Source organism: Hylobates moloch, unplaced genomic scaffold, assembly GCF_009828535.3.
Source record: "Hylobates moloch isolate HMO894 unplaced genomic scaffold, HMol_V3 SCAFFOLD_1, whole genome shotgun sequence".
Classification (NCBI taxonomy): domain Eukaryota; kingdom Metazoa; phylum Chordata; class Mammalia; order Primates; family Hylobatidae; genus Hylobates; species Hylobates moloch.
The window spans coordinates 138,875,103-138,902,886 of NW_026652276.1; the positions used below are offsets into that span (position 1 = coordinate 138,875,103).

General features: G+C 46.6%; 1 protein-coding gene across 2 annotated transcripts; it reads right to left on the reverse strand.

Annotated features, from left to right (window-relative positions):
- Positions 1–2: 2 nt before the first annotated feature.
- On the reverse strand, positions 3–27,784 carry MTURN (maturin, neural progenitor differentiation regulator homolog). Of its 2 annotated transcripts, XM_032758413.2 has the most exons (3): positions 27,241–27,755; positions 16,241–16,363; positions 3–5,073 (listed from the first exon to the last, which is right to left on the reverse strand). In XM_032758413.2, the coding sequence occupies exons 1-3, from the start codon at positions 27,400–27,402 to the stop codon at positions 4,963–4,965; spliced, it is 396 nt and encodes a 131-aa protein (XP_032614304.2). In that variant the 5' UTR covers positions 27,403–27,755; the 3' UTR covers positions 3–4,962. The 2 variants fall into 2 exon arrangements, with proteins under 2 accessions (XP_032614304.2, XP_032614305.1); XM_032758414.2 differs by lacking the exon at positions 16,241–16,363 and having other exon boundaries at positions 27,241–27,784.

Here is a 27,784-nt window from a genome sequence, read left to right on the forward strand (position 1 = left end):
AAAAAAAAAAAAAAAAAAAAAAAAAAAAAAACCAAGCAAAAAACAAAAACCCAACAACTATTCCTTGCTTTTGCTTCTTGTGTAGATGACTAAATTTTGCTCTCATGCTCAAATTAAGACTGGATCACGGATAGTGAAGATCTGCCCTAGCATTGAAGATTTACTTCCTCCTCTTCAGAGCTGACATTTGTACCGTACACTGCTCTTATCTTTATCTGCCCAGGTATCAGAAGAGGCTTAGTAAAAAATGAAACTTGAGAAACAAAACAGAAAAACAGGAAAAGGCAGTTTACAAAGAACAGACTGTCAGCTTTCTCTCTGGTATCAAACAACTTGAATATAGCTCTAAGCAAATTAAAACGTTTATTTTTATGTGGCCTGGCATCTACTTTTAATCGCTTGTGCCTATTCAGCCTTACAGTGCTTTAAATGGGGTTTCTAACATGAAATGCTCATTGCTACTATATTTTTGTAATCCAGATTTAAATAAAAATATAAAAGACAACATATTATTTAGCAATTTGTCGGGTGAGCAGAAGCTATAGATATTTCACCATGGACACCCATTGCCATGGACACCACATGCTACCAGCATTCTGGCAGGTTTCAGAATTACTCTCTATAAAATCTAAAAGACTTCAGCTTCTTGTGTCATACCTGTTATCACTAAACTAGGAGAAGTGACTGGGTCTTTATGAAAGAGGATCAGTTTTTAATTCAAAGAAATTTTAGGCTTCTCCGAAGACTGGGTGATCGGCAATGGCATCTCTTTGGAGCTAACACCCACTGCAGGGGAGAGGGGTCTGTGATCGCTTAAGCATTAATTGTGCTCTTTCTACAACCTTGAAGCACAGTGAGGAGGTTGGCCCTGCCCTCTGGCCTGAGCGGGCACTCCTGCTTCCTCCCCGCTGCCAAGGAGACCCAAGTTTGCTTTGTGATTTACCTGCCAGGTGCCTGGAGCCCCTCTCAGATCTGCCTGCACTTGGGAAAGACAGGCTTCTCAGGCTGGCAGCTGGTTTTAATGAAGGAAAGAGCCCCACCAGATGAGCAGGGTCCCTGTTGGTCTCCTTGGCTGGGGGGCACTTTTAAAGTGGCAAAGCCATGCCAACACAAGGCATTGCCCCTCAACATACAGTCAGTTCCTTTGAGGAAAGCAGGCCCCCAGTGAGACAGCCGTGAAAATGAAAACAGTTTTCCTGGGGCTCAGGTGGTAACTGTCAGACCCCAACTCTCCCATTCTCCCTTATTCATCTCCTCCCACCCCAAGTTAAGTCCCGCCTATTCCTTCATGCCTCTCTGTGGGAAATCAGATCTGTTCATACCACAGTTTCCCAACTTGTGAATTTTAACATGCAAAGCCTATTCCTAAAATACAAATTACAATGACACTTGGGACCACAGCTCCCCTAGGTCCATATACATTGTGCTCTTATGAAACAGAAACAATATTCAGAAATATATTGTGCTAGAGACGGTTTCTGTTTATACATGAAAGATGACAGCAACTATAAAGGAGAGAAGTTTTCGTTGAAGTACACCGGAAACCTAATTCTGGCACGAGGACACAAGGAGGATCCCTACATAAGAGACTTTTCACGCTCTGCCTGTGGAAAAACAAATTGCACCATGTGCTACTTTGGGCCTGGGAGACAGGAGTGGACACCTGAGTGCAGGTGAATCCACAGTGGTGACAGGCACTACACAGGGCCTCACCTTCCTCCCTGGCTTCGTACTTCACTCTGATTCCTTGACGTCTGCTCAATATGGTGATCAGGCTGAGGAAACCAGGCAGCCATAAGAACAATGTCTCTAGGACTCACTCAAACCCAGGATCACGGTTTTGTAATGTTATCAAGGCATGATTTTGGATTTCAGAGCTGGCCCAGTGAACAAGCAATCAAGCATTCCTCATTCTCTCTCTCTCTCACATATACGCACACACTCTTTCTTTCTCTCTCACTTTACTTTCACTGCCACTTTCTCTCTACCGGATAACAGGGCAAAAAGTACTGGCACTCATCTTTCACTTTCTTCCAGCTATTCTTCCTACACATCTCCCGCTCTCAGGTAAGTTAAACATACACCACTTCCAAAGCCCCAGTCTGCCACGGCACAAAGAAAAGCCATGTCTCCACAGGCAGAGCATGTATAGCTGAGATAAGTCCTCTGGGGCCTCACCTTTCCCTTTCCTCTAAGGAAGAGAATTTCATCAGCCCCATGAGATCAAGCCCTCGGGGGCTTGGGCACTCACAGACCAACATGTTCTAAGGTAGTGCGGGGGTCAGCATCCTAAAGGCAACACCTTGGCAAGATCCCACATGTATTTTCTTCTCGAATCCCTAAAAGTTTCCTTGACTGTTGCTCCTTATTCACACATACACATAAGGCAGGCACAGAAGGGCAGTGTTTACAGCTGGAAGGGCAAACGCCCCTTGTTCACAGACCAGTTAGACTTGTCAAGGTCACACAATCCTTGGCCGACTTGAACTAGAACCCAGGTGTCTCTCCTGCGTCCAAGGTCGACACTCCTCCCACACCGCTGCCACCTTCTGGTGAGTAGATGTGTAAGTCTGTGAAGGGTCAGGGATGTGTTTCACCATGGAACCATTTCCATAACAGAAACCACAGGCTGCCAGGCTCACTGACTGCAGCTTTGCACCATGCATGGCCCTGCTTAGAGCAGCCACAGCGCAGGAAGAAGTAAGTGTGTGGGCAAGTGTGTGAGCGCGAGAAGGGATGTGTACACATTCAGAAAAAGGAAATCTTAGAAGAAACAATTCGATCTGCTAATGCTGTTTGGGATTTTGCTATGGAAATTAAGTAACATACAGACATGTTCTCTGTCTCCTACCCTTAGTGCAAAACAAAGCCCAGAATTCTCATCAGCCCACAGAATGGCCGAGTCTATCTCCATTCAATTTTTATAAACAGAGAACATTAACATGATAATACCAACATGTATTTGGTCAAAGTCTAAACACTTTTTTGATAAAATACATTTTATGTTAATGACCATTCCATTTCCAAACATACGTAAATTTAGACTTTAAGCTTCAATGTATAAAATTTCAGTTTACCTTCCAATAGAGCAAGCTAGTAAAGCTTCCTCATTTCACTTGCAGAAGTCATTCTTGTGGCTTACTGCATTAAAATAGAGGTTACGAAACCTGGGCGACATCTATGTAATATATAGCTCACAATCACCTTTGCTCATGAATGGAGCCAATTAGAACACAGGCAGGGCTGCAAAGGGCAGAATATGCTCACCCCAATGGACGAAACACTAAGTTGTGTTTTACTAATAGGCTACTCAGAAGGAAATTCATTTTACTTGAAATTAACCTTTAGTATGACTTTTCAAGAAAAGCACACAAAGTGGGTACTGAAGCACAGATGGAAATCACTGTACTATTATTTTACCCGATGACTTAAAACTGGAGTACGCTGTTTTACCACGAGCAGCCGAACTCCTCACAGCACCAATCAATTAAACAGAAAATGTCGAGACAATCAGGTTTACACCGACATGCCTGGAAGATATACAAGACTCCCATAAGTTCTGTGGCCTCTGCTGCTACTGCTTGTTTTTAATTCAAAACTTTGACAACCTAACAGGCACATATGTGACTGTTTAAACGTACCCACCCCAGATGCTAGGTTTAATCTAGTGTTGTAAAGGAGGCATTCTGCATCCTAAGTTAACTAGAACCAGGGATGCAGAAGGGTCCAGGAATAATTCCATGTTAGCATTACAAAGGATGTCCCCAGTAATTAATTGTTGGCTAAATGATAACAGCAGTATTTCAGTTATTACAGAAGTTGTTTCTGTGAGTTGTCTGAGTATCTTATTAAAACGTCCCCTTTTAACCAAGCTAACCCACGATTAAAAGATTCCTACCTTCATGTCCCTTTACAAATACACCACAATTAAGTCCCTCGAAATATGTGATTAAATTTTTACATAAATTACACAATGGAATCCTTTCCTTGACTTTTTTTTTTTAAATAAAAGACTTAAAAAGTAAAGAAGGATTCTATCATATTTTTAAACACTTTTAATCCTGGTTTACTTTTCTAACAAATTTATCTATGGCTTCAAAGTTTAAGTGGCACTTGAATTCTGGATGTTTTCATGATTTAACAAGTGGCCATCTCATTAGAAAGAGAGAAGGTAAAATGTTTCATTTTATACGTGGGACGGCTTATAAACAGCTTTAAAAATCAATAAATTATATCTTTCACCTCATCTATATTTTCCACTATAGACTTTAAAAGTGGCTTTGGAATTAGCATGTTTTGAAACAATCGAACAAGCAAGTAACATTTACACCTAACCACGAACCAGTCGCTACATACCCAGGTAACTCAGTAATGGCAAAACACTTAAAGGCTTCTGGGCCTCTCTTACCCTCTCAGTCCAAAGCTAAGTGATTATCCTTTCCTGCCCTTGTATTTGCACTTGTGCAGTTTAATGACTAGATATTAAAATTCATGCTTTATAAGCAAAACCTTTCACTTACGGACACTTAAAAAGTACATAAAAAGTGCAGACTGCATTTCTTCTCTGCCATGCTTTCCCTCAGTAAGGTCACCTGTGAGGACTCAAAACATATCCTTAATACATTCAGAGTTCTCTACATTCGAGTCAGCGAATGTTAATTCTCCAACATAAACTCAAGAGAATAGTCAGCCACAAAATGGACTCTAAATTCAAAATGGCAAAGGCTACCAAGACAACTCCATAGAAACCCCACTGAAGCGGGAGTGAAATTCAGGTCACTTCTGAGCAAAGCTCATCACAGATATTTTGTGGTCGTTAAAAAGGTATTTCATTTTAATTTGGATGCTGGGAGCCAGATGTCCTATTTCGAAGTGCTAATGCAAAATGCTAACCCAGGAGGGGCAGTGACCCCACCTAGGTTACCGTGGGGCTCACTCTCCTTCTCAGGGGAGCCCCCAGATTTACTGCTGGCTGACCCCCATCTGGGGGTGGTCCGCCTCTGGCTCCTCTTCTTCCACGTCAGCACTGTACTCTTCAAACGCATCGTCATCTGCATCCGGAAGCCCCAGTAACTACAGGGAGAGAACAAGAGAAAAGCAGCTGTGAGCGCCAAATGGACCACAGGCAGGAAGACGACCAAAGGCATCGGATCCACGTTAAACAGTACTTAACCCAGCAGCTGCAGACTTCCCCGTCAACCACTCCTACAACGATTTTCATAAACTTGCTAGACAGAAATGTCAATCCTTCAATGGGTTAGTGCCCAAAGGGCTAGGTTTTACTGGGGAGCCTGGAGAGTCTCTATTTTTAAGTAACAAAATGTGGTACCACATATGCACAGAGAGCTAGCTATGTGCCCACACAAACATCTGGGATGTTAGCAGTAGTGTGAAATGAACTGTGCTCACTGTCCCATCAAGATGTCAAAAACCGATTCTGTATTTTCTGTCCTAAAAACACATGGTGCTATTATTTATTGGTGCTATTATTTATAACACATTTCTAAAAATATAGACAACTAAAATGTTCAACAGCAAAATGGTTATGGTGTTATTGAAATGGAATCTTATGTATCCACTCAAAATGGCATTTTTGAATGACTTGATGACATAAAAAAGACGCACATAAGTGTAAAAAGAGCATGACAAAATTGCACTTTTATTATGATACAGAGTTTTTGTTTGTTTGTTTTTGAGAGGGAGTCTCGCTCTGTTGCGAGTTTGGAGTGCAGTGGCACAATCTCGGCTCACTGCAACCTCTAATTCCCAGGTTCAAGCAATTATCCTGCCTCAGCCTCCTGAGTAGCTGGGACTACAGACGTGCACCACCACGCCCAGCTAATTTTTGTATTTTTAGTAGAGACAGGGTTTCACCATGTTGGCCAGGGTGGTCTCGATCTCCTGACCTTGTGATCTGCCTGCCTCAGTCTCCCAAAGTGCTGGGATTACAGGCATGAGCCACCATGCCCGGCCCAGAGTTTCTTTATATATGTGTGTATGTATATATATTTATATATTTTTAATAGAGACAGGGTCTCACTATGTTGCCCAAGCTGGTCTCCAACACCTGGACTCAGGCAATCCTCCTGCCTCGGCCTCCCAAAGTGCTGGGATTACAAGCATGAGCCACCACACCTGACCCGGAGTTCTTAAAATTTATATACATATGCATAGAAAAAAGACTCCAGTAAAATACACCCGAATTTTAAGTTTTTTTTAAAGATTGTCAGATTATGGGTAATTTTTTCCTTTTTATCTTTTTGTATTTTCCAATTGCTGTATAATTATGTGGGAAGTTCAAAATAAACATTGTTTTTTAAAGCACTGGCTGGTCTTTGGTTAGAAACTAAGTGCCATTTGCTAGGTCTGATCAATATGAACACCACCCCCTGGTGCAGGCAGGAAGCCACAACCCTAGCTGGCGGGCCTGCCTGTGATAACCAGGCTTCTGTCTCCTGGTGCCTTCATGAGATCTGCAGTCTGTGTGTGGCCCAAGTACTTCTTACATAGGGGTGTCCAGGGCCATCAATTTCAAGCACCTTCGCTGAGTGGTCCTAATGATCTAAACACTAACTACATCAAGACAGTAAAAAGAAGACTGACCATTCTGTTCAACTGCATTGCCTCCCTGGTGTCCTGCCACCCCCTTCCTCTCACTCCCTCCCACTGCTGAAATGGGGAAAGAGAAAGCGGAGTCCTGATGAAAATAATTCCTTCACTCTGAAGTTCTCCAGCTGTAGCTCTCCCAGGTCTCCCAGCGCCCTATGAACACATTCAGGACAAAATCATCTGCTAGGCATTGTTGGTCACACACTGCACGTGGCCTGCCAAGGCGTACACAGTCAACTGCAGACACATGCTCGCCCCTTAGAGCTGGGCATGCTGCAGCTGCCTCAGAGACTCTCTGGATGTGGAGGGGAAGGGCAGGAAGAGCGCTCTCAGTTCCCCGGAGAGGGTGCTCCAATCTTGAGTGTGCTTGGGAGAAGCAAATCTCTTTTTCTGGCTCCTGTCTCCCTTCCTGATTTTAGTAAATGGAATAAAAAACAAAGTTTGCCTCTAAAGACAGAAAAGATGACTAGTCGTAAGGCACGTCGATGACTACACTTGGTGGTCAATTTTTTATTTGGAGAGCTGCTCAATGACATAGCAAGGTGAAAGTGTCAAATAAGTGGTAACATTTAAATAGCTGGCAAAATATAAATACTATTGCCACCACCAGGAACTCCAAAATTACCTAAACACCTAAACAATATATATATTTGTTCATTGTATTGAAGGGATGTCACTAAAAGAGAAATGACCAGTTGGTTCCCTCTTACTTAACAGACCTGACAGGGAGTGGCTGCCTGGAGTTTCAGGATTCTGAGGCCCCGTGGAAAACACTGTGGTCAACTAGCAATGGCTGTCCTGCATGAAAGAGGCACAGCTGAGGTGTGCATCTGCATATTTGCCGTCTTTATCCAAAAGAGATGTACCATGGGTGATTCTGTGCCATAACACCCCTAGGTGATTCATATTGACCCAAACCATAGGTAGCACTCAACACCCTCCCTCTCTTCAGCTTAGGTGCCTTATTGACAAAGACCCAGGAAACCAAGCACGTAGCCATGACCACCTCTCTTCTGCAGTTCCTTTTTCCAGCTCCCTATCTTACCTCAGATGAAACCAACGCATTTACTGACAGGTCCCTGGGCTGGAAGTTTTCTGACTGCTCTTTCAAGAGCTGCTCACTCACTGCCCTTCTGGAAAGGGGAAAGAGGAGAGGCAGTTCTCTGTGGCCTTCTGGACTTTTGAGGCACCTTAGTATAGGGTCTACAGATTTACTGACAGGGTGTGTGGAAAAAGACACTGGCACTAGAGTCCAGAGGCCAGAGCTCTAGTTAGCTGGAGACCTCTGCCAAGTCACCACCTTGCTGAGCCTCAGTGTCCTTCTCTGTAAAGCGCCACGGTACCTGCTCTATCTCACAGAGTAACTATGGAGATGACATGAGAGATTGAAGGCGGCCATGATCTGCAAACTATGGAGCCTTATGTAACTACATGTGGTGTGATGTAATCTAGTTATATTATCTCTAAGGAGCTAGGGAAACTGGGAGTGGCCAAGAGAGTCACTCCTTATCTATAAGAAACACGTGAGCCTATGGCCTATCCCACGGAACATGGGTCGTTATAGTGGATTAAAATCGGCCCTGAGTTCCGGGTTAAATGAATGTTGCCAGGTGGAGGTCATTAGGGGGAGGGTGTTGAGTGAAAATCCTATATACACTGCACACTGACTGCAGGAGGTTGCGGTTTTCCTGCCCAGCCCACCACCATGGGACCACGTGGTTCTTCTGCCAGCCTGCCGCCACTGGACTGCATGTAAGGCGATTCTCCTGCCCAGCCCCTGCCGCTGGACTCTCTCCCCTGTATGTCAGCACAGTGAAACCCCGTGTCTCGTTTGCTGGCTCTGGGTCTCTTCTTCGGCCTCTTGAACCTGGTGCCTTCCCTACTGAGGTTAAAGGGGGTTTAGGCCAGGCACAGTGGCTCACATCTGTAATCCCAGCACTTTGGGAGGCCGAGATGGGCAGATCACTTTAGGACAGGAGTTCGAGACCAGCCTGGCCAGCACGGTGAAACCCCATCTCTACTAAAAATATGAAAATTAGCTAGGCGTGGTGGCGTGTGCCTGTAGTCCCAGCTACTCGGGAGGCAGAGGTGAGAGAATCGCTTGAACCAGGAAGACAGAGGTTGCAGTGAGCCAAGATCGTGCCATTGCACTCCAGCCTGGGCGACAGAGCAAGACTCCATCTAAAAAATAAGATAAAATAAAATAAAATAAAAAAGGGGTTTGGCACAGCAAATGCACTGTCTTAAGCAGAATTACACACATTAATTCCTTTGCTCCTAATAATAACCTTGTGTTGGATAAGACCTGAAGAGGTTGAATAACTTGCCCAGTCACCCAGTAAGTGGCAGAGCCAGGATTCAATTCAAACCTGGGTGATCTGACAGCAGACTTCACACCCCTACCCACCAGGCCACTCAGGAGACTTCCAATCAGCTGTTAATGCTGTTCCTATTAGCTGGAGGTTTCAATGTTTTCCCCTGGGGAATAAATCTTTTTAAAAAATGCAGTATGAAATGCTACTGTCTAAATTTATGAGGAGGGACAATTTGGAAGCATGGATAGAAAGCACCAGAAATAGACTGCCTGGAATTCTAAAGGACATATCTTACAGATATATAGTAATCTAGCATCCTCACCTCTATGCTTAATCCCACCTACAGTGGGCAAGTCTAAATTTAACTTCTGGATCCCAATTTTCAACAGTCAAGAAGAAGAGACAGGCATACACACAGACTGGGAAGAATTCTGGAGCCCTAGCTTTTACTGCAACCACACATTCTCATACTGAAAAGGTGGGCCAAAAAATGAAAGTGATTGGTATATTTAAATTATTCCTGACAGTTATAATCATTTATTCTTATTTCAGTGAATTTTTTTTCAGCTGACTGGGAAAATGGTTTATGCTCACTCTGGACAAAAGAATTGGCATTTCCAGGGTCTCACTGTCCACAAAGCTTCCTGTGAGCTGTCGGTGATCACATAAGCACTGCTGGGGCCCATCTATCCAAACAGGTTGCACCTGAAAGGCAGAGCTGCCAACTCTGGAGAATTCAGTTCCTCAGACCCAAGAGAGTATCTGCTATCTGTAGGGCCAACTCCAGGTCTTTTGGATAATAGTGTAAACTATGCGAGGCCATATTGAGCTCGCATTTAGCAGCTACTGTCTCTGGAGGGGGCACTCAGCACAGTGGGCTAGAAGGTCTTCATAAAGGAAGAAGAGGTGGTGTCTGTACCCTGGAGAGCACAGCCAATCAACCACGGCTTTTGTGCATCGAGCAAGTGCCCTGTGGCTTCAGAGATCCTTGTATGCACCTTCCAGGGACTCCCCTTAGGCAGTCTCTCTTCTCCTTCACTATGTGCAGGTGTGGATAATGTGCTCAGCAATCTACCTCAAATGCAGATGCTGATTCAACAAGTCTCAAGTGGGACCCGATTCTGCATCTCTAACACACTCCCAGGTGATGGGAATACTGTTAGTCCAAGAGCCAAGGGTGGTAGGACTCTAAAGCATTTGGGAAATGTGGCACCATTTATCTTCATGATCATGATGCTGGCAGTACGGAGAAACCCCTGGTGGGGTCCTGGTCTGTCAGTCAGTCTTCTTGACCCTAAGGAAAAAAGGGTGGCAAGATGGAGGTAGCACAATGGGCAGGAGGAGGCACTCTCTTACCTTTTGAGGCCATCATACTTTCTAAAAAAGAGAATGGTTTGAATGTTCGTAACATGAGTGAGGAAAAAAAAAAGGAAAAAAGAAAAAAAAAGACAAACTGTCAATATTCAATGTCTATTATGAAACCCACATGTGTGCATAATCTTTTCTCATCCGACTTTCCCTGACCCACCCAGGCAGCTTCTCACAGGTGGATTCTTTCTCTTTTCCAGGCTCTTGACCGGACTCCATGTGTAGGGGCAAGAATTGGACTTTTTCTGGGACACAGGATTTTCCTGTGGGATTTAACCCACAGCTCTCCAGCCACTTGTGGCAAACTGAAAATATCAATCTTGCTCATGCCAGTGAACCAGAATTAGGGGGATTTTCCTGGCAGAAATGTCTCTCCTTCTTGAGAGAAGAAACACAGAGTCACACAGCAAGCCCAGGAGAGGACTCGGGCCAATTGAGTGAGAATCTACAAGGACCACAGGACCCAACTCCAGGCTGGGCCGTGGAAGCAACAACAACCAAACAGCACACAAAACTGCAAGAGCAATTGGGGACTCAGGACGCTAATGTCCACAGCATTGGTAAGGAGAAGAAGAACACACTCCAGGAAGCAATAGTTCCTTGTTAAGCCGTAACACTTTGAGAGAACTCGAAAGGGCAAAGATAAAGTCTAGTTTCACTGCTAAATTGGAAATAGTAGGCTATTTCTTCTCTTGTAAACTGTTTTCTACCCAGCAGTAAGTCTGTCAGTTGACACTAAATATAAAACATGAAAAGATGGTGAGGAAAACTGAATGGCATTATTTAGGTCCATAACCATTGTTTCATTCTCCAGCTCAGTATGACCAGCAACTGTCAATAGAGGGTCACTTAAGAAAAATGCAAGGCTCTGACGATTATCCAACTCACACTTACCAAAGTGATTGATGGGGGTTTCTGAAACCACTACAGGTAGCAGTACCTGCTCGTGGGTGCCAACAACAGCCTGCCTGGCATTGTCATTTGCATACATGTGCCATTTGGATACGACATGCCAGTAGCAAGAAAAAATAGGTAAAAATCATACCTCTCTGAGCAATCAACATTAGCAAGTAGGAGGTCACTGGAGTGGGGTAGAATGTGGGTCACTAGAGGGAAGATGGCCAGCTGCATCCACAGTCATTTACCCCTCCAATAAACATTTCCTAATACCTCTTAGGAGCCAGAAACTGAGACTAAATTTAGCAGAGTGTCTGGGTTTTCACAATCCTTTGGGTTCTCAGTCTGATTTCAAAGTTCCCCATGAATCCACAAGACAGCTAAATCAGTATTGCCCCCATTTTAAAGCTGGGGACACTGAGGCCAAGTGTACCTGTTAGAGGCCACACGGCATGGGAGCAAGACAGGGCAGAACTGATCCACCTTCTACCACATGGAGCCATTTCTAAGGAAATGGAGCTGAGGCAGCCAAGATGGACCCTTCCTGGACTTCCTCCTGGGCCAGCCCTGCCCCTGCTCTGAGCACATCTAGGTCCTGCTATTCTTCAGTCCCACCTCCTCATGAAGCCACTGCCTGGCTTTGTCCCTCAATGAGCCTGTTCACACTGATACTCCTAGCCCTCGAATACACTGGAAGCCACAGAGTCTCATTAAAAAATATATTTTCTGATAATGTGATCACAGAAAATTTAGAAAATGTGGAAAAGAAGAAAATAAAAAATCATCCATAACGCTGAGCGCTTTGGCCACGTGTCCCTCTGGGAGGACAGGAGCATCCACTGGTCCTCCTTGGAGTCCTAGCCTCTAACACAGTGAGTCGTGCGGATCAGGTGCTCAGTGAATGCTTTTAATTTTACCAAAACCAATGTTGATAAACTTTTGACTTACCCTTCTAACGCCTTTTCATGTTGAAATCACTTAGCAAGTTGTTTTCTCTCTCCATCAATAATCTAAGGTTCCCCCAAACGGTAACCTGCTCCCTTCTCCACAGTATTTTGTCTAGTATCCTCGTCCCATCCACATCATACTAACATTGACTTAGTGCCTACCGTGGATAACACACTGTACTGAGTACCCAACAAAAACTCCATTAATCTTCACTGCAACCCTAAGGGAACTATCATCATTAATTTTCTAATTTTACAAATGAACTGAGAAACAGAGAGGTTAAGTAACTTGTCTAAGGTCACAAAGCCAGCAAGTGGTAGAACTGAGACTTAAATCCAAGTAGCCTGACAACGGAGCTTGGGTTCTTCATGACTGTAGTACCTGTTCCCTCATAATTGGGTTAAGACAATTAACCCAACTGTCAATTAATGACAAGCAACCCCCTGCAGAACATGCTCACAGAAATAGCTCTCCCAAGAACCAGTAGAGTGCAGTAGGCAGAGCAGAGGACTGCTCTAAGATGAAGGCAAAAACACTCCTCCTGGGGCTGGCCCACGATAAACAAAAAAGCAGCTGCATGGATTGATCAGATGGATTGATCAGATTCCCATGTATTTTCAGGGAAATGATGTGCTGGTTTTACCCACTTGATAACCTGTAGCATTTGGGTAAGCGTTTCTTCAACAGATACGTTCAACTGTAATGACAGCAATAAAACCCTTACCTATGTCTTATTTTTAACAAACCTCCCTTATATAAAACAAACAGATAAATGGTGCCATTGGGAAGCAATGCTCTATTTGGTTGAGGTGGAGAGTGTCAAAGTTTCTCCAGGGATCTCTGTGGTCCTTTATTCGGGTTTGTGACGCTCCCTCTCATCCAGTCTGGGGCGCATCCTGACTGGGAGAAACTTGAGGCCTTCAGCATTTCATCTTTACCAGCCCGGGAAGGTGCCTCCCACCAGCCTTGCCCTCAGGGGCAAACAGGCCCTACCAGAGGGTGGCCCAGCCCATAAACCTCCTCACCAAAGGGCATGCTGTGCCAGATCAAGGCCTCCTCACCTGGGGAGCCACATCCCTGCCCACAAGGTAAAGCTCCACTTCAGAAAGGAAACCTGGAAGCCCAGCAACAGCAAACCAAAGCTGTGGGCCTACGTGACACATCTCAGCGCCACGTGAAAGAACATCCTCAACCAATCCGACTGCTTTCAGCTACGCATCCGGAGTTCTTTTGGACTGCATTTGTTTCCTCATTTACATGTGGCTAGCCTGGTTGCCAAAATACAACCAGAGCCTTGGTAAAGAAAAACAGCACAGTGACTCCCGGCTGGAGCTCCCCTTCCCAGGTGAGCCAGTTCTGCAGGGAGGGGAGGCTGCCTGCCACCACAGACAACACCCACAAAGACCAGCTGGCGGCAGGTCAATGAGTGAGCCCCTGTGAGGAAACCTGCTGCAAAGCGAACCTCATTTGCTAACAGGTATTCTTCTGGTTAAAATTTAGAGGAATCCATTTCTTTTTAATTTTGCCTAATGTGATCTCCCTTCTTCGATGTCTAACAGGCATTTAAAACACTGACATGTCCAAAACTGAGCTCTGACATCATCAACCCCAAACTCCCCACCACCCACCCCCGCAGCCTTCCCCATCTCAGTAAATGACTAGGCCATTCCCTTCACTGCTTGGGCAAGAAACTCAGGAGTCATCCTTCTCTCCCTTTTTCCCACGTCCCACTTCTGATCCACCAGCAAGTCCAGCTGGGTCTACTCTCAAGGTATCTCCAGAATCCAACTCCTCACCCAGCCTCTGCCGTGACCGTCCCAGTCCAGGCCACCACTATCTCTCACCTGGATGACAGCAATGGCCTCCTCAATGGCCTCTCTGTCCCTCCCCTTACACAGCCTATTCTCAATACAGTCATCAGAGGGAGACTTTCAAGATGTGAAGTCAGGTCACATCCCTCTTCTGCCTAACCCCTTGGGGGGCTCCCCATCACTCCAGAGTAAGAGCCCATGTCCTTCTGTGACTCCTGGAATTCCTCCAGCTCACCTCTCTCTACTTCCTTCAGCCACACTGGCCACTCCTGCTCCCCGGATACAGGTGTTGTCCAACCCCGAGGCCTTCATACCTGCTGCTCTCTCTACTGAAAATGCTATTCCCCTAGATTTTCTCATGGCCCACTCTGTACTCCAAGTTTTTCCTCAAATGTTACCCTCTCAGCAAAGCCTTCCCTGGTTCCCTACTCAAAAATTCCAGGACCCCTGACACTTTTTACCCCATTCCTCGATTTCTTTCCTTTCTCTTTGGCACTTAATTACTAGCATCATTTCACGACATTACGTGTGTCCTTGTCTATCCTGTCTCCCCCCACTGGAGCACAGGCTCTGAGAGATCTAAGCTTCTCATGCTTTAGTTCCAGCCAGGAACAATGCAGTACACAGTGCCATGTGCCCAGTGGGTACCCAATACATATTTATTGAATGAATGAATGTGGGACAGACTGGTACTTTTAAGTCAAGTATCTATTTTGAATGTGCCAAACTGGCTTAGAAAATTAACAAACAAAAAAGGGATTTCAGTGGTTTTTGTCACTCTATTTGATTTCTATCATTTGCTTAAGCAAATCAGAGTGACAAAAGCCACTGAAATCTCATTTCTTGTAATGGTGCACAAAGTGACTGGGTCCAATTCTTTCACTGAGAATGACTAAAAAAAGCTGAATTAAATATGAAAAATACCTTCTTAAATATAACGTATTAACCAGGAGAGGTAAGCCAAACATAAAAAGCTGCTTTTGTCCTGAGGGCATTTGCTGACCTGGAAGCAGCAGCTAGAAACTTCACTGCTTTCTCGGGCTCCTCTAACAGCTAGAGTCTTCCAAAAGAGCAGACTATACACCATCCCCACTTGAAGCTGGGTCCCCAGAGGCCCACACCCTCAGAACCAGGAGGCGCCACAGGAGGCCAGACCCGCATCCTGCCTTCTCACCCCCGGGAGCCATCAGAGAACCACAAGCCTTAAACTGTGCTAAGGTGTCTCAGACTAATAGGCCCCAAGTCCTGACGGAAGCAAACAGAAATCCTCTCTGGAGTAAGGTACTGTCTTCTCAGGCCTCACTTTATTCCTACATGTAAACTTTCAAATACAATAACTAGCACACAAAGATAATCCCACACACACAGAAACAAGATACCAGGTTTGAGAACCAGCAGAAACAAAAGAAGACCAAACAGACTTACAAAATGAAATATCATCGGACACAGTCTACTATGCAACCAAGCTTACTATGTTCAAAGAAACAGAAGACAGGCTTGAAAAACGCAGCAGAGAAGGAGACAGCATTAAAACAGATTTGAAAAATACATAGAAATTCTAGCAAATACCACTGAACATGTGCAGTATTTACAGTGGGCAGGGAATCGAACTTAGGGGAAACACTGAGACAGTGGTGATGGGACTTTATCTTCCAATGAAGATAAAGGGAAGTAGGTAATCTTCAAAATAGAAGTAAGCATTCATTTTAAAGGTTTATCAGCTAGAATGAAAACAGACTATCAGCTAGCCACAGAAATACACATTCCTAAATCCCAAAAGGGGAAAACAAAGCAACAGTAGCTCATAACAGAGACTTTTTAAAAATAGAAAAGAATAGAGCCAGTATCCAGTTTCATTTTTTTCCACACCCACAAACGTGGAGGTATTAATATAACCTGTATACAGCTTCCCAGCAATCCCCAATATACGCCCCACTATTATAAAAGAACCTCCATCCGGCTTGCAAGTGCCATGGTTCTGTCTCCTGGAGGAGAACAGGAATACTCAGTTGTCTCATAAAGGATCTGTTTGCTTCCCCCCCATCAGGGATTCTCAACTCAAGTGATGCTAGAAATAACCATCATCCCTGCAGCAAACAGCTGTGTCACATCCCGTCCCCCTCCTCCCACCCTCGGCCTCCCTATACTGGCTGCTATCTCTAAGCCACAGGACAGACAAGAGAAAAACAATTAGTCATCCCAGGTTTTGCCCACCTTCCCCACCGCCCCTGTTATTCTAAACACAGTCACCATAGAAAACAAGCTGTGGTGAGAAGCCAAGCAGGCACCTACAGGTCTGAAAGACTTGAAGACTTTTTCCAGGACTTCGTGGAGCGTCTTCTTGCCGCAGGAGGAGATGTAATCCTGTGCTAGCTGCAAGAAAGGCAGGCAGTCCTCGCTCTCACTCCACACGTGCTGCGTGCCCACGGGCGACGAAGGAGAAAACAAAGACACACAGTCACTACACTCAGTGTGAAGTTCAGAAAAGCCAAGCAGATTTTCTTAATAACATCAATTTGAGGAAGGCCTCCATCCTACAGTAAAGTTCATACATGCGTTCTTGATTTGTTTGTGTTGAAAGGGATGAAAAAATGTCTAATCTATAGAAGCCCCCAAGTTTTTGGTCCATACCTCACCTGCTCTGTTCGTCATCAGATCTGCTCCTACACAGTAAAGAGGGCAGTGGGTGGCCATTCCTCACCAATGATTTCCACTGTTCACCTTGTACAGGCTAAGGGCGGTTTTCAGACATGGGGAAGGAGAAACCAGAGCCTTTGCCTTCAAAATCCTTAACTTTGCTTTCAGCTATGGCTGAAAGATTAATTAAGCATAGTTTGTAAGCATTAACTGGGAACAAGACATTCTTTACCCAGATCCACCTGTGAGTGGGCGTGGTGGTAAATTTACTTCCAAATGCAAATAACTTGAGAGAACCCACCAAGTCACCACTACGTCGCTGGAAAACAGAGGCTTTCTGAAAACTTCCCTTCCCTAAAATGCTTTAAGAGGACATCACACCGAAGCATCATTTCACAATCTAACACATACTGAAAGGAGACTGATTTTAGGCTTTTTGTTTCTTTTTCTTTTTTTTTTTTTAAGACAGGGTTTTGCTCTGTTGCCCAGGCTGAGTGCAGTGGCATGATCTTAACTTACTGTAACCTCTGCCTCCCAAACTCAAGTGACCCTCCCACCTTGGCCTCCCAAGTAGGTGGAACTACAGGTGGGCACCACCACACCCGACTATTCTTTGTATTTTTGGTAGAGACAGGGTTTCGCCATGTTGCCCAGGTTGGTCTCAATCCACCTGCCTCAGCCTCCCAAATTGCTGGGATTACAGGCGTGAGCCACCATGCCCAGTCTAGGTTTTATTTTCTCTGAAGACTGGGTAAGGCTTTTTTCCATGTGAGGATATCCATTTTAGCACATCTTTAAGACTAGGCAAGCCTTTCCCATAAATGTTCAAAGATCTGGAACAAGGCCAAGAAACAGGTTTGAGCATTCTTAATGCAGAAGACCCTGCCCTGCATATCTAACTAAGTCAGGGACACGGGGCTTCCAGGGTAACATCAGAGTATCTGTCAGGTACCAAGAATCACTCTTTAGTGGGGACGGATCCAGGATGGCTAAACACTGGCAAAAAAAAGTATTGAGGTCTGGGAGAAAGAAAGACATCTGGCAGATAAGAACAAGATGCAGGGGCTAGATAGCAGGATATGAGGCTTATGTGGAGACATGGTCCATGCCAAGCACACACTTGCCCAATATCCTTATCACTCAATAAACACATTTCCTCTCCTTTCTTCTCATTGCAGGGTTTCTGAGAACTAGACCTATAGACTTAAAATACTGCTCAGATCCAAATGAGAATAATTAGGTGCCAATGTACCATCTTTATACCCCAATTATCTGTGTTTCATAGTTGTCCATAGGTCCATTTCCAACACACGTTGCTCTCATGCCAGCGGACTTCTCCAGAGGCTTCCCCAACCCAATAAAGACAACGTCTGGGCTCTCTAGCTTTAGCGAACGGCTCAAATGCTCTTCCCTACTAATTAGAGACCCTTAAAGCTGTCAAACCACCACAATGTCATTTATGTAATAGTCTCTTCCATTGTACAAAAGTGTAATAGTACAAAGTACTTGAATATCCATTATGCCACTTGATTCTTAATCAGTGGAGATTCTGCAAGAACAACAAAAGTTCTATTTAGTAAGTTCTGCTCAGCATCCATTTTCATACTCAAATGTGTAAAAGTTCCAGCTTATTTCAAATGATTATCCAAGTTAAAGAGAGGATTAACATCTAGCACCACATTTCAAAAACTTGAAGCCTGTCCTCTGTAGACTTGTGAAGATGACAGAAAGAGTTAAAAGCTGAGTAAGTACTTGGCACAGTGCCTGGCTGGCATGCAGTGAATATTCAGTAAATGGTGGACATAAGTACCTTCTTTCCCCCTTTGCATCTGCAGGAGGATGGGGGAGACAGAGGGGAAGAGGTGGGCTTACCATCTGCCACAAGGCTATGGTCACACAATGAGTATAAATCAGACACCCAGTGTGACTCACTGAGAGCACTGCCTGAGGCAACTCAGGTTGAGGTTAATTCAGAAGCAGGTGCACCTGTGAAAAGCTTATAAACCTACTTTGTTAAAAAGTAAGTACATCTGGGCTTTAAATTACAAAGTAAACTTAGAAAAGTATATCACTCAAACAATAACAGAATCATAAATTGCAGTGTAGCCACCACTGCTTGGTAATCAGACAGTATATTTAGCTAAGTGTTTCTAAGGCATTTCTAACCTCATGAAGAGATTGTTCACGCCACAGTTTCCATTACTCTCCTTTTAGAGCAATTTAGGACTATGTGTTGAAGGAAGACTTAATACCCACAAAAGGGCCTTCTGTCTAAACTTCCTTCATTTGGCTATCTCCACCTGTATTACCAGTTCTGTTAGGTTTTGGGGTTTAAAAAATGTTGTAACTGAATCCTTGTCCACATGATAAAGTGGCATGGGGTTTGGACTCAGATCCGGGTGTACACGGTCACTTAAAAGACATCATTTACTAAATGCTAGTTGTCTCATATCTATTGTATCTCATAACAAGGAAGTGTTCCATTTAAATTCCTTCCTTTCAAAATGAATCAAGGCAGCTGGCAAGGTATCATGGGATACAAGACAAAATGAACTAAAAAAATAAGTCTGTCATTGGAAAAAAAAAAAAAAAAAAAAAAGACAAAGGGAGGGAAATAAGATCCAAGAGTGAGACCAGGACAAACAGAGCAAGGTATGAGGGCCTGGCTCCTTGCTACAGATGGGACACAGATTTGCCAGCAAAGCTTTCTAAGTAGCCCATGCAAAGAAAGAGGCACTATCAATCTCACGAGGTAGTGTCCACAGATAAAACAGACGTGCTCTTCAGGAAAATTAACAGGCAGGGGGTTGGAGGCAGAGCAGTTATTCTCTTAGGAAGATACAGGGGCCCATTCCAAAACCAAGGGGAGCAGAGAGACCATCTATGGGCAGGGTTGGTGCTCCTGAAAACAGGATCTAGTCCTGTACAAAGACAAATGGACAACTGAAGGCCGGGAGTCCTGTGCCACTGGGCGTGGCCACAGTAACTTCAACTTGGAAAATATTTTAAGCATGTGTAACCAAATACTCATTTTGACCAGGAAAAAAACTATAGCAGGAATCAGAGAACCTCTAGCTCTGAACAATGCAACGCCCTGGCAAACATGAATCTGGGTACGGAAAGTATTGACTCTCCAATAAGGCGGTAGCGAGAGCGTCGGCAGCCTGCAGGCCTCCCTTGGACAAAAGGAGAAATGCCTGGAAAGGCTTCAGGGAGTAGGGGGAAGCGGTTCTCAAGCTTCAGTGTGGATCAGAGTTGGGTGCTGGGGGGGCAGAGTTTAAATTGCAAAGTTAACTGAGAAAAGTGTATCACTCAAACACAGTAACAGAATTGCAATGTATCCACCTCTGCTTGGTAATCAGTTTATTTAGCTAATGAACTAGTCAGTGAGCTGAGAATGTGTATTTCCAACAAATTCCCAGGTGATGCTCATGTGGCTGGTTCTGGGACCACACTTTGAGAACCATGGGCACAGCAGAACTTTGGCTAACTACATATTTGAAGGCGGCTGGGGGTGGTGTGACATTTAAATATCTTTCTGGGAGAACTACAGCAACTGCCATTACTGACTATAGCCAACTCCAAATCTCAGGCTGGCCTGAGCTGCAGTGAAGTGGCTGTCATCGAACCTGGCCTGAGTGGTCTACTCTTTCCTACAGAAAATCCGATAAGCACTTTGATTTGAGTACAGGCCATCTGTGACCCTTCTTCCTGTGAAGTTAGGCCAGAGTTTATCATAAAAGCTTGCCCAGCTTAAGACAATATAACTATGTCACCTGCAAATAGGAAAATGAGCACCTTCCTGTTTTGTACAATGTAGATCGGAATATCCAGTTTATCAAAAAGTGGTCTCCAGTCATTAAGGTAGTTCAATCCTACAGACATTTTTAGGAGAGCACAATGTGTGCACCCCTACTATTCTAAATCCTGGTGGGTATGCAGCTGGACTTCCTGGTGCTTAAGCAGGGTGGGGGTGGCAGGGGAGGTAAGAACACACTCCTGTGTCTCCTCCCTCTGGGGCCCTTGCTCTGAGACTCACTCTTACTGTAGTACTGAAGTGGGGGTTTTCTGCCACTCGGTACCAAGGGAGTCCATTTTGAATTGGTATGTCTTAATCCAAAATGGATCCCTGGCCAGGCCTGGTGGCTCACACCTGTAATTCCAACATTGTGGGAGGCCAAGGCGGAAGGGCTGCTTGAGGCCAGGAGTTCAAGACCACCTGGTCAACAGGGCAAGACTCCAGTCTCCACAAAAAATAAGAAAAATAGCTGGGTGTGGTGGTGCACATCTGTAGTCCTGGCTACTTGCCAGGATGAAGCAGCAGGATGCTTCAGCCCAGGAGTTCGAGGTTACGGTGAGCTCTGCTCTCACCACTGTACTCCAGCGTGGGCAAGAGTGAGCCCCTGTCTCCAAAACAAAATACCAAAACAAAACCCTGATTCTTGTCCTGGAAACAGATGGCAGAAAAAGATAAAAGCCACAATCCACCACATGCCTCCCAACATATTTCTTTTTTCTTTTTTTTTTTTTTTGAGACATAGTCTTGCTCTGTCGCCCAGGCTGGAATGCAGTGGTGCCATCTCAGCTCACTGCAACCTCTGCCTCCTGGGATCAAGTGATTCTCCTGACTTAGCCTCCCGAGTAGCTGGGATTACAGGTGCCCGCCACCACGCCCAGCTAATTTTTGTATTTTTAGTAGAGACGGGGTTTCACCAGTCTCAAACTGGTGACCTCAGTTGGCCAGGCTGGTCTCAAACTCCTGACCTCAGGTGATCCGCCCACCTCAGCCTCCCAAAGTGCTGGGATTACAGGTGAGCCACCGCACATGGTGGGAAGAGCACAGCTGGCCATACCTAGGACTAGCCCGATCTGTGTGTCAGCCACTGACCCATTTTACCAGTGAGGAAACTGAGGCTCAGAGAGGTTAAGTAACTTGCCTGTGGTCACACAGGGAATAAGGGCAGAGCCAGAATGTCGATGGAGGAGTGTACACCCTTTCAACTACACTCTGTGCACAGTGTTTAACCTGAGCCTCAGTGTGTTCATTTGTAAGTCACAGAAAATAATTACATTTACAGGGGGAATCTAAAGATTTCAGGGGACAACATGTAGACTGACTCTCAGTTAGCAGGGGCCCAATAAGCGCTTATGCCCGCCTACTTGAGCTTGTATTAACATAACTACTCTACTCATGACTACCACTCAAATAATATACAAAGGACCTATCATTTTCCCAGAAATAACCTCTCTATATGAACATGCACAGCCATTGTGGAATGCCTTATGTCTACTGAGTACATCACATGCACAGCTCTTCATTTCATCCTCACACTAATCATGTATACAATACAGGCATGACTGTCCCTAGCTGACAGAGGACGAAACAGGGTAGAGTTTAAATCAGACAAGAAAGTACTTTCTCTCCACTATACCAGCACATAAGCATGACTCAATCTCATTTAAATAAGTTCTATTTTCTTTATCCAAATAAGAAGGCTGTTATTTGATCACATAGTGAATAATAAAGACGTGTTCAGACCACAAATGGGGATATATATATATATATATATATACACATATACACACACACACACCCCTCTATAAACACATGTAAAATTAAATCACAGTCTTGCCATAAATAAAGCCTTTTTCTTTAATAATATCATGATTACTACCTTTGTTTTCGTGCTGAGGAGGGATTAAACTATACAAAATTTTAGAGTCCAACATGTCTTTGATTGGGCTGACAGGAAAGGCTGAGCAATCTGGGAAATGAATCCCTCCCTCTCTCCCGCAATCATCAGGATCCAGGCCCCCAGATGGTCTGGGCAGTGCTCTTTGTTCAGAGACCTCATTTCTCGTGGCCTAGGACAAGGAAGGAACGCAGCTGGTGCTCTGTGCCTAGGAGTGCCCCTCTGTTTATCTGGCATCCAAGTGGCTGCTGACACCGCCTTCCAAGCCTACCAAGCCCCGAAGGACCTTCCAAGTCGGCTGAAAGGACTCCTTGGACCCCTCTGACCAGGACCAGCAGCCCTCCCTTGTCAAACCTGTAGAGCCAGGCAGGGTGGCCATGCCCTTGAATTCCCTCCACACACAGGGCACTAGCAGCTTTGTTTCACCCCAGGCCCTGATCATGGGGCCCACAGAGAGGGGTCCCAGGCAGAGGGATAGTTTGGAAAGGGTCGGCATGGATGGGATGGCCTGTGGAGCGAGATAGAGAAAGAGTGTGCAAGGGACCCAAAATGGAGGAAAAATAAACAGGCGTCCTTGATCATGGGCCCCTGGAACTACTGGCCTGACCCCACGTGTGGGCTGTTCTGCATGGTGGAGAGGACAGGCCTCTGGGCTCAAGTTCTTGCTCTGTCACTTCTTAGTGGTACAGTCCTGGATGAATCTCTTAAACTCCCTGAGCCTCAGTTTCTTTGCCTATAAAGTGGGAATAATAATATCCACCTCAATGAATTTTTGTGAGGCCCAATAAGAAGCAATCCTTGAACGCAGTCTAGATTGGGTCCCCTGTTGTCACTCCTGTGATACCATGCATTCAATACAGGGCTATAGTTCAAGTTGCTCTGCCACTTATTAACTCTGGAAAAGTTAGTAAAGTTTGCCATGCCTCAGTTTCTTCCTCTGTAAAACAGAGATAATTATAGAGATTATATAATTACGTGAGAGTACTAAAGTTAAATGAGTTGGCATATGTAAAGTGCCGAGAGCAGCGTTTGCTACATAGTAAACTGAACATAAGTGATGGTTATTATTATTATTCTTTGAAACTGAATTCTTGACATTTGACATGTCTTTTACACTAGACTATAATTTATTCATCCTGACAGATATGTACTGAGCACCCATCATGTTTGGATGCTGCTCCAAATGCCAGAACACAGTGATAACACAGACAAGGCCTCTGCTCTCGTGAAGCTTCGTCTAGTGGGGGAGGCAGAAAACGAAAAAGAGAATGCCAAGTCTAACGAGTGCTACGGGAAGAATAAAAGAGGGTGAGGTGAAAGAACATGTGGTCAGGAAGGTTTCTCTTCGGCCTCAGGAGCATCGAGGAGCCAGTTGTGTAAAGATCTGGGGCAAGAGGGTTCTAGGCAGACAGAAGGCAAGTGCCAAGGCCTTGAGGCAGGAATGGGCTTGGCACATCTGAGGACTAGCAGGGTCTGTGTGGCAAGAAGGTAGATCATGTGGGGGCTTGGGGCCAGGGCAAGGGCTTAGGTTTTATCATAAAAGATGGGAAGTCAATTCAGCTGAGGTGGGGAATAGTGGTGACATGATCTGGCTTATATTTTAAATAGATTCAAAATGACTGCTGGGTAGACAGTGGCTTAGAGTCAGTCTCCCCAAGCAGTCATTTTGGATCTATTTAGTACCCCCACTTCAGTACTACAGTAAGAGTGAGGTGGAGGTTATAAGCAAGGAGACAAATTAGGAGATACGATGAAAAATGACAGTGGCTTAGACTATCTAAGCTGCCCCTACTTTAGACACCGTTCTCAAACAACTCTGCTCAGGAGGTACTAATATTATCATCCCGATTTTACAGATGTAGAAAGTATGGCATAGAGGCCAGGAGCAGTGGCTCATGCCTATCATCCCAGCACTTTGGGAGGCCAAGGTGGGAGGATCACTTGAGCCCAGGAGTTCGAGACCAGCCTAGGTAACATAACAAAACCCAGTCTCTACAAAAAATAGAAAAATTAGCTGGGAGTGGGGTGCACACCTTTAATCCCAGCTACTGGAAAGGCTGAGGCACAAGAATCACTTGAACCCAGGAGGCGGAGGTTGCAGTGAGCCGAGATTGCGCCACTACACTCTAGCCTGGGCAACAGAACAAGACTGTCTCCAAAAAGAAAAAGAAAAAAAAATATGTAATAGAGGGGTTAAATAACTTTCCCAAGGCACACAAATGTGGGGAGCTGAGGTGCAAACCCAAGTAGTCTGATCTACAGCCTGTGTGCTTAACCACCACACCACATTGCTTCCTAGACAAATAAAAATTGCCCCAGGAACATGAAGGCAGAGACTCTATTTGTATTCTAGATAGCACTGGCCTGGCACAAAGTAAACCCTCAATAAATGTTTGTTGAATGAATGAATGAATGAATGAATGTGGAAATACTTTTGTAAATTGAGAAATGCTCATGTAGACATTCTTATTGCTAAGTCCTTCAACTAATAGAAATTCCATTGATCTCACATTTTTGTCTAATGCTTAACACATTTTCCTGGGAAAAAGAAAAGAACTGAGGCAGGACACTTATTAGAGGCAAACAGTAGTTTGACAAACCTGGCCTGGGACAGATTCAAGAGGGCTGCCTAAGAAAACTCCCGAGGTTGGCCTCTTGTCCATTAGAGCCTCCAGAACTTGGAGAAAGTTCCATTCTACCCAAGGAATCGTCTACCCACCCCCATCCTCTATCTTTCTATCTATTCTATTTAAATTGTCAGTTTACATGACACTTTCAAGCATTTTTCTCATGCAGATGGGAAAATATTTGAAATATGGGTGGCCTCAAGAGAAAGGCCTGATACAAATAATATAATACTTCTTACTTCTGAACGATGGTTGGATACACATATTCATGGCAAGAGAACAGCCTTTTGTCTTCCTGGCCCACTTACTGTCTTTGGAGTCATTTCTTTGGGTATGGCCTGGGCAGTCCCAGCAGGAAGGCTGTGTGGGCTTCTCCCCAGTGAAATCCAGAACCATGAGCCATTCTTGCCCTGTTTCACACGGTCAGGAGGGAGAAAGGACGCTGGCAGATGAAGGACGCCCAGAGCTGGAAGGGACCCCGGCCAAACCCTAACATTTTACAGTTAGCTGGATTCTGGTGCCCTTTCCACTGTATCCTGGGGGCTTTCTCACACTTTTGCAATGGAGTGAATCCCTTTTTAATGATCTCCCACTCCTTTCAAAAAGAACACTTATTTACTTACTTTACCTACAGTTAAGATGGGCTTACAGGCATTAATATCATTGTTCAGTTGGCTCTTCTGGAGGCATTCTGATTAGCCCCATTTTACAGGTGGGAAAACCAAGGCTCTTTAAAAAATGAGACAAGCTCTAAATTCTGGGAAACCCCAGGTCTCTAACCCCAAATTTGTGGGGCTCTTGCTGTGTGTCAGGGACTATTCGGTGCGTTACCTATATGAACGCCTGGGTGGAGGCATTATTATACCTATATTTTGGATGTGGAAACTGAGCTCAGGGTGGGTATTTGAGCACAGTCACAGAGCCAGAACTCAAATCTGGCTGTCACACAAGGCCATCCCTCTTCTGGAGTGCCACTTCTGGAATGCCCAGGTGGATCCCTGCCCTCCTCAGGGGGTGCGTGTGGGCGGAGGGAATGCTTTATTGGCCAGGCATACACAAGCCTTCACCTCTCCAGGACCAAGAAAGGCGGTCTTGCAGTCTCCCCAACTCCTTCGCGAACTTCTCATAGGTGGTCAGGGCGCTCGGCGGCAGGACCACGGCCCAGCTTTGTCTCCCCCACCTGAGGAGCTTGCACCAGGCCGCGCCCCGCACCGCCCCACCTCCGCCCACAAGGCCGGCGACCACACGGTCACCTGCGCCCACGGCCGCCTCCATCTTACATTTGGGGATCATTATTTATTCCCCGACCTTACAACCACTTCATGAGCACCGTGCTCGCCCTACTCCACCCCTCCCACCCCGGCTCCCCTGCCCTCCGCTTCCTCTTCCTCAACTGCTTGAGCCGGGATCCCAGGTGGGTGCAGGATTCAAACTGGAAGGTTTGGACACCGCAGTCCCAGTTCCCGGTCCCTCTGAGCCGGGGCTGAGGGGATTCCCCGTCATCTGGAAAAGCCCACGGGCTTCAGCAGGGCCCGGGCCACACACACCTCTCGGGCAGCTCAGAGAAGTGGCGAGGGCAGCGCGGGGGCAGGGGGAGAGGCGTGCCCGCGTGTGCGCGTGAGTGTGCGCATGTGAGAGTGAGGGTGTGAGCATGAGTGTGTGTTGGGGGTGTATGCGCAGGCGCGCGTGCGTATTAAGATCCGGGGTGTAATTCCGCAAAGAAGGTCCAGGAGATCGGGCATCGCTAGTATGGACAGAGCTTTGTGTCCAAACAGGCAGTGCAAGGACTAACCCGCGAGGGCGGGGAGTGGGGTTCTCCCGGGAGGGGCAATGCGAGGAGCCGAGGCTGGGCACCGGAGGGGAGCGGGATTCCTATCCCGGACGGGACGCCTGGATGTGGGAAGCTCGGGACCTGGGCTCCTGCCGGAGGCTCTGTGCGCCCCAGCCCAGGCCGGTCCGACGCGGGTGACACCCACACCCGAGGGATGCTCCACGCCAGGCACCGCGCACGGGCCGCGAGGTCGGGTTCCCGAAACGGCGCCCACAGCAGCGGGGAGAGGGGTGGCCTTTTGGGGGACGCCACACCTCCCGCCCCGACCCGGCTCCCCGGATCCTCTGGGCGCCTTGCCCGCCGCCCACCGGGCCCCACCCGGGAAGCGGAGCCCGCACCGCCCGGCCCGGGGCTTCCCCCGCGGAGCACGCGGGGCGCGGGGCGCGGGTTACGCCCCCCCACTCGGCGCCCACCGCCGCCCACCGCGCGGGAGCTCGGGCGCAGGGACGCACCGCCGCGTCCACACTCCCGCCGGCTCCAGCGGTCCCTCCCCCAGGCACTCACAAAATTGTCGCCGCAGCCGTTGTCCGGACACAGCACATAGAAGGAGACGCCGGGGTCGGCGTAGAAATCCATCCTGCGCTCGGTCTCCTCGGTGGCGATGAGCTCGAAGGGCGTGTTGGAGCACCATTTCTCCGCAACGTCGGCCAGCTGCTGGAAATCCATCGCGGCCCCGCGCCCGCCTCCCGCCGCCGCCCGCCCTGCTGCTCCTCGGCGCCCTCCTCCCGGGCGGGCAGCGCGGAGCTCGGCTCGGCCTGCGCGGGCTCCTCCGGGGCCGGGCTGGGCCGGCTGGGACTGTTTACATGCGGTGCGGAGTGGGGCGGGCGGCGGCCGGGGACAGCGCGGCGCCGCGCCCGCGGCTCCTCCTCCGCCCCGCCTCCCCCCGCCCCCTTGCGGGCCTCCGGGGGGGTTGGCGCGGCCGGGCTGGGACGCGGGGCGGCAGGAGGGGCAGCTGGCACCCCCGCGGGCGCCCGGATTTTCCTGGGCGCTCCCGCCCCCCTTTATTTTTAAACAAACCCGGAGCATCCCGGGGCCCTGGCCATCGCGG

What these genes read in the sequence shown, in the direction of transcription:
- MTURN (XM_032758414.2), bottom strand. Translation starts at nt 27,762, where the DNA reads ATGCTCCGGGTTTGTTTAAAAATAAAGGGGGGCGGGAGCGCCCAGGAA. An exon ending in ACGGCTGCGGCGACAATTTT is followed by an intron (nt 5,074 to 27,240) that starts GTGAGTGCCTGG and finishes CTCTCCCTGTAG; the next exon opens with TTACTGGGGCTTCCGGATGC.